This window comes from Helianthus annuus, chromosome 12 (genome assembly GCF_002127325.2).
Source record: "Helianthus annuus cultivar XRQ/B chromosome 12, HanXRQr2.0-SUNRISE, whole genome shotgun sequence".
NCBI lineage: Eukaryota > Viridiplantae > Streptophyta > Magnoliopsida > Asterales > Asteraceae > Helianthus > Helianthus annuus.
In genome coordinates, this window is record NC_035444.2 from 21,252,869 (window position 1) to 21,259,836 (window position 6,968).

Here is a 6,968-nt window from a genome sequence, read left to right on the forward strand (position 1 = left end):
GAAGAAGGAGATAAGTTTCTAGCATAAGGTTGTGGGGTGTGTGAGGGCTTCCCCCAACATTCACATCAGCTCCACCTCACCTCCACATCACCACCTCCTTCTTCCCCTTCTCCACGGCAAAAGCGCCACCTCACCCACCCTGATGCCTCCCCGAGACCACACTCCACGATCTAATGTCAAATGAGAAGAACAAAATTGCAAAGTAATGATTGAAACAGCATTAAGGGGCATTAACCATTACACATTTTTTGAAAAGGCTTAATGATGTTAATGTAGCGGAAAATATACCTTAATGAAGCGGAAAATGTCCCTTAACCATTGCGAATACCTAATTTAAATTTTCAATACGTTTGAAGTTGAAAACTAATTAATTCGACACCTGAAGTCAAATGTCGGTTATTTTGAGGATTGAGTTAAGACTCTATATGAAAGTATTTGATAATTGCATTAACTAAATTATACCAAGTGCTAATATTGACTATTGTTTGTGTTTTTCTTGCTCCTGGTTAGTGCATTTTTTAACCAAATCTTGCCGTTCAAAAAAAAATGTAGAGGCCAATTGGTGAATATATAACAAAAATTGAAAGAAATCCAGATTTGAAAGTTGTAGATATTTCTAGAAAGTTTAGGGTGGAGGGAGTGGTCAATACCCAATAATTTCATGTCAAGTCCCCACTCCACTTCTTATTTTCCACTGAAACACCAGCAATGGTCAAACACCCACTCAATTTAAAAAAATGTGATTGGTTGGTTAATGGGGACCCACCATTAACCCCCTCTCACTCCCACCTCTCTCCTCTTCAAACACTCGGTAAGTATACACCGATTTGGACACTCTCCACACACCGAACAAGGGCTGACAATGGTTCACCACGCGGCAAAGTGAGCTCCCCGCTCCACTCACCGAGAGCATACCAACCACCCTTAGAATGGAGATTATCACTATGGTAAGATTCCACTGAAATTTGGAAGAATCCAACCTAGGTGTTAGGTCGGTTGACATGTTATAAGAAGGTATGCCTCATCATTGAGGAATTCTCTTTTTGCTAGAAGCACATTTGATCACTTTTAGAAAAATATGAAATGGAGTTTTATGATACAACACTTAATCGTTTCCTATCTATTTAGAGAGAAGTTTTATCAAAAGAAATTTTTAACGGCAGACGAAATTTATATTAAAATTAAAATTCTAGCAAGAAGCTAGAAATAGAGCATGTACAACTCAGGATAATGGTATGTTTATAGATATTCAGCCATAGAAATCCAATTATTATATTATATTATATACTAATAAAAATTATATTATATACTAATAAAAATTGAACTGAACAGTGAAAATATATTAATTAAATAGTGATTTAGGAAATATAAAAATATGGGGTATGGGGTGGGGTTGTGACGTGGGTTGGGTATAAACACCCAAGTCACCACCTCGGGTGGGCTTGGGTTTCGGCGTGGCCCCTTAGGCGGGGGTTTCAGCCCGGGCGTTGGTCGGGGCTATCAAGATGACATGGCGTGATCTCATTGGCCAAGACAAGTAGCCGTTTGGGCTAGCCGTTTGCCAACGACTATGTGTTTAAAAAAATCTATGAAATATTAGAATATGTGGTATGGGGCGGGGGTTGTGTCGTGGGTTGGGTACAAACGCCCAAGTCACCACCCCGGGTGAGCTTGGGTTTCGGCGTGGCCCCTTGGGCGGGGGTTTCAGCTCGGGCGTTGGGCGGGGCTATCAAAATGACATGGTTGGATCTCATTGGCCAAGACAAGTAGCCGTTTGGGTTAGCCGTTTGCCAACAGCTATGTGTTTAAAAAAAGATTTAGGAAATATTAGAATATGGGGTATGGGGTATGGGGCGGGGGTTGTGGCGTGGGTTGGGTACAAATGCCCAATTCACCACCCCAGGTGGGTTGGGTTTCGGCGTGGCCCCTTGGGCGGGGGTTTCAGCCCGGGCGTTGAGCGGGGCTATCAAGATGACATTGCGGGATCTCATTGGGCAAGACAAGTAGCCGTTTAGGCTAGCTGTTGGCCAACGGCTATGTGTTTAAAAAAAAAGATCTAGGAAATATTAGAATATGGGGTATGGGGCGGGGGTTGTGTCGTGGGTTGGGTACAAACGCCCAAGTCACCACCCCGGGTGGGCTTGGGTTTCGGCGTGGCCCCTTGGGCGGGGGTTGTATTTGAGGGTAAAAATCGGTGAATACCGGTGCTGAACCGGTACCGAAAATACGTGACGTTTTAGTTTGAGTTACTTTTTGTTATTTGACATGTTTTGTCATTCTTATAGAACGATTTGGTTTAGCGCGCCGCAACGCGCGCGCATGGTAAACAACTAGTTGTATTTATTTCTTTAGTTGTCTCCAATTGATATTACACCACTTTGACCAATAATATTTGCCATATTATTCACCCATAGAAATCCAATTGTCTTTACTTCTTTATTTGTCTTGGAGATAGATAGTGCCTGGTTGTTGAAAACCTTAAATTACACCACTTTGGCCAAGGATGTTCGGCATATTATTCACCCACATGAATCCAGTCAGGGGTGTACCTACCTTAGGGGAAGGGGTAGCCTCCGCTATCGCTTGGTGCTCCGGCGGTAGTGTAAATTTTGGAAAAATTTCATCTTTTTTTGACATTTTTTCGATTTCGTTACCGTTTTTTTTATAAAATGTTACCGCTACGAAGATTTTCTAGATCCGTCACTGAATCCAGTCGTCTTTACTTCTTTTTCTAGCTTGGAGATGGATAGTGCTTGGTTGTCGAAAACCTTGTCATCTAACATGTGGTTAAAAGTTGCATGTAAAACCTTCTTACGGAATGTCTAGATTACCAATTGCGTGGGAATTTTAACATCTTATGGAATGTCTATATTACCTTCTTATGGAATGTCGAGATTACATTTTGTCATTCTTATCACTCCTATGTCGAATATTAAGAAAATATCTTAAGTTTTTTTTTTAGCCCTCTAGAAAGATTATGTGACTGTCCGTACTCTGAGACTTGGAGTTAGGTAAAAAGACATTGTCAATTCCCATTTTGTTTTGTTTGCATTATGCTTATGATATTACTAAAAAGGTAAAAAAAAAAGAAAAAAAAAACTCATTAGAAGTGCATAAAGGGGTAGGCTAAATATACCCCCTTCCTATAAAATCACATTAAAACTTTTACTATTTACCCCCTATACAAATCATCATTTTAAAAAATATTCTTTTTGTTACAAAACAAATTCAAAAGTGTAAAAAAAGATTATTGACGTTTTTTTAAATATTTATTTTTTAATTTTTATTTAAATCATATTTTTTAATAGTTTTCATGTATTGTTTCTAAAGACACTTTCTCAAATAGTATTTTGATTATGTTTTTTTTATTGAACATATTTACAAATAAATAATAACATTTTTTCTTATAAAAATAATAAAAAAGGTTTTGAACTTTCTTTTTGAAAAAAAAGTCTATATTATGTTTTTTCCTCGTCTAGTTTGTATTTTAAAGGTCTTACTTTTATATTTTTTAATACTTTTGACGTGTTTATAAAATAATTAACAATTTTTATTTATCAAAAAAGTAAAAAAAAATCTTTTAAAATAGCGTTTACAGGCCATCTATGCAAGTGAATAAATAAACAATAGATACTAAAATTATTTTATCAAACTATAAATTAACAATCTATATAAATTCAAATTTAATTAGTGTAAAGAATATGTTATAAACAAGTTAAAACCAGTTTAAGACTTGGATCGAAGTGAACACTTTTCTAAAGCAAAACAAATGGATAGGGTTGATTCACAAATATTTTTCTCTTCTTCATTTAAAAAATATATCAAACTGGTTGATTTCAAAAATATATGTGGATTTTTTTGTAATCAAAAGTAGGTCATTCGAAACCAAAAGTCACGTAAAAACATAAACTTAATTACGAATAATCATCGGTTTTCGACCACGCATCAGATACCCACTTCAAGTCATTCCAAAAAAAACATTTTAACATATTAAAAATAATAAATATAAGACATTTAAAATACTAGACGCGGAAAAAATATAATGTAGACTTTAAAAAAAAAATAAAATTCAAAACTTTTTTATTATTGTTTTTATATGAAAAACGTTATTTGTAATTTGTAAAGATGTTCAATAAAGGAAAACATAATCAAAATACTATTTGAGAGAGTGTAAAAAATATCTGAAAATCTTTTAAAAAATATGTTTTTTTTAAATAAACATTTTTTTAAAACGTTTATAATCATGGTTGTAAAAGTCGCTAGGCGCTCCCTAGTCGGTAGACCGGGGAGTTGAGAGTACTCGGTCTAGGCGGAGAGTACTCGGACATGTTAAATTAAAAAGAAATTACTTTTTGGAGATTAAATATATGTCAAATAACACAAATTTACTAATATTTATAACAAAATACGTGAAAATGATACTTATTCTTTAATATGATAGGCATAGAAATTATGTTTTATTGTTATTTAAGTCAAACTAGGCCCGAGTTGACCTACTAGATCCAATTCTGGCCGAGGTTGACCGCATTTAACCGACTCCGAGTAATTAGGCGGAGTCGAAGAAAGTCGCCTCGGTAGCCTACCTTGTAGCGACTACTCGGGGAGTACTCGGCCTTGGAAACCTTGTTTTACAACCATGTCTATAATATATTTTTACACTTTTGAATTTGTTTTGTAACAAAAAAGAATACTTCAAAAAAACATGACTTGTTTAGGGGGTAAATATGACAAGTTTAAATGTGATTTTATGGAAAGTGGGGTATAAAAAGTAACAAGTGGGGGTACGTTTAGTAGCCCCCGTGCATAAAATATATTCAATTTATTTAGTCAAATGTGTATACTATTTAATTTAGTAGTATATTATGCATCGTGAAAGACTGAAAGTTGTTGAACGACCATTGATTTAATAAATCTAATATACAAAGTAGGAATGTATATTTTACTTGATTGATGAAAATGAAAGGAAAAAAATAGTTTTTTTTTTTTTTTTGAACGGCTAACAAATCCTTTAAATGGGTTAATGGCGAAATTTACTATATCGGGATACACTCGTCTTAGAACCGGGGAGAACCCTCACCTAGGGACAAAGCCCGTGAACACTCGCCCGAATGCACAATGGTGCGGTAAGGTAAAACACACTCAGTTCAAAGATCGAACTAGCGATCTCCACCTATTCGCCTAGTCTTCCATCATCAACAGATGCCGCAGAAAATAATAGGGAGGACAGAAATCAAACTTAGGTCGCTTAGACTAAAGGGTATGGGGGCCGGCTAGGCCCGGCTAGGACCGGCGCCGGTCCCCCACACCGCCCCCCTGAGGGTCGGCTCGGCCCAAACGGCTCCCCACAGCCGAATGAGACGAAGCACCTTTCACAATTTTCAAAAAACTACCGTTGATCAACGGCTAATTTAAAAAAAAAATCCATTTTTCTTTAAAAACTCACTTATTTTCACCATTTTTCCCCACTTTCAACCCAAAACCCTCTCATTTTTATACCATTTTCTCTCCACTTTTATAAAAAAAAATTACCTTTTCATCCACAATGCCATCTAATTCTTAGTGGTCCTCGTCTTCGGATGAGCAAGAGGAGATGTTTTTCGCAAACGCTGTGTTACGGGCGGCGGAGATTCTTATCGAGGAGGAAGAGGAAGACGAAGAGGAAGAAGTCTCGTCTGAAAGTGTTATTACCAGGCGGATACGGGTAACAGAGACCGCCAAGGAGCGCACGAGAAATTGGTGAACGTTTATTTTTCGGATGCACCCCTTTACAATGCCGAGATATTCAGACGCAGATTCCGAATGAGTCGTCGGTTATTCACACGGATTGCTGATGATTTGGTGGGGCTAGACCCGTTTTTCACGCAACGACCCGATGCTCGAAATTATGAAGGGTTCACCACGTTACAAAAGTGTATTGCGGCCATTCGCCAACTGGCGTACGGGACAGTGGCCGACGCTTTGGACGAGTACTTACAAATGTCGGCAAGAACTACGCGGGAATGTTTGTATGGGTTTTGCCGTAATGTGGTGAAACTCTATAGCAAAAAATATTTGCGTAAACCAAACGTGTATGATGTTCAGCAGTTGTACGAAGCTCATGAAGCACGGCACGGGTTTCTGGGAATGCTCGGTAGTATTGATTGTATGCATTGGGCGTGGCATAGATGTCCGACTGCGTGGCGCGGCCAATATACTCGCGGTGATCACGGCTATCCAACCGTGATACTTGAAGCCGTGGCATCACAAGATTTGTGGATCTGGCATTCTTTCTTTGGTCTCCCTGGTTCACCCAACGACCTCAATGTGTTATACCAATCGGCGATCTTTACCGATGTCGTTAATGGAACAGGTCCGGACACCCGTTTTACAGTTTCTGGGGTTGAGTATAGACGTGGGTATTATCTTGCTGACGGGATATATCCGTCTTGGTCTACAATTGTGAAGACTATTCCACATCCCGATGACGAAAAAAGGAAAAAATTTGCCAAGCGTCAAGAAGCTGCAAGAAAAGACATCGAACGTGCTTTTGGTGTCTTATGAAAAAAATGGGCCATCCTTGAACAACCGGCACGTGCGTTCACACCGAAGAGGTTGCGCCTTTGTATGTACGCTTGCATTTTGCTTCATAACATGATTATTGAAGACGAAGGTCGGGCAATTTGTGAGTATGATGAGAATGCATCTATCGGGAATACTGTCCCGGTAGATCCGCCACAACAGGATTTAAACTCGTTCTCGCTAACGAACGACTTCACACATGCAAACCTTCAACAGGATTTGGTAGAACATATTTGGAACAACGTTAACGTAGCGGACGGTGAGGAGGATGAAGACGAAGACGAGTAGTGAAATGGACGTCGTAGGTTTTTTTTTTTATTTTTAGGAAATGTAATTTTTTTTTCGGTAATGTTTTTTTTTAGGAAATGTAATTTTTTTTTATGTTATGAAGTGACTTTATTTATGTTGTT

General features: G+C 38.0%; 1 protein-coding gene across 1 annotated transcript; it reads left to right on the plus strand.

Annotated features, from left to right (window-relative positions):
• The first annotated feature begins 5,799 nt into the window (after nt 1–5,799).
• On the plus strand, nt 5,800–6,540 carry LOC110892538. The gene has a single exon (XM_022139695.1). The coding sequence runs from the start codon at nt 5,800–5,802 to the stop codon at nt 6,538–6,540; it is 741 nt and encodes a 246-aa protein (XP_021995387.1).
• Nucleotides 6,541–6,968: the final 428 nt, after the last annotated feature.

Bases quoted from the DNA above. Each gene is read 5' to 3' on its own strand.
- LOC110892538 (XM_022139695.1), top strand. From the start codon at position 5,800: ATGAGTCGTCGGTTATTCACACGGATTGCTGATGATTTGGTGGGGCTA.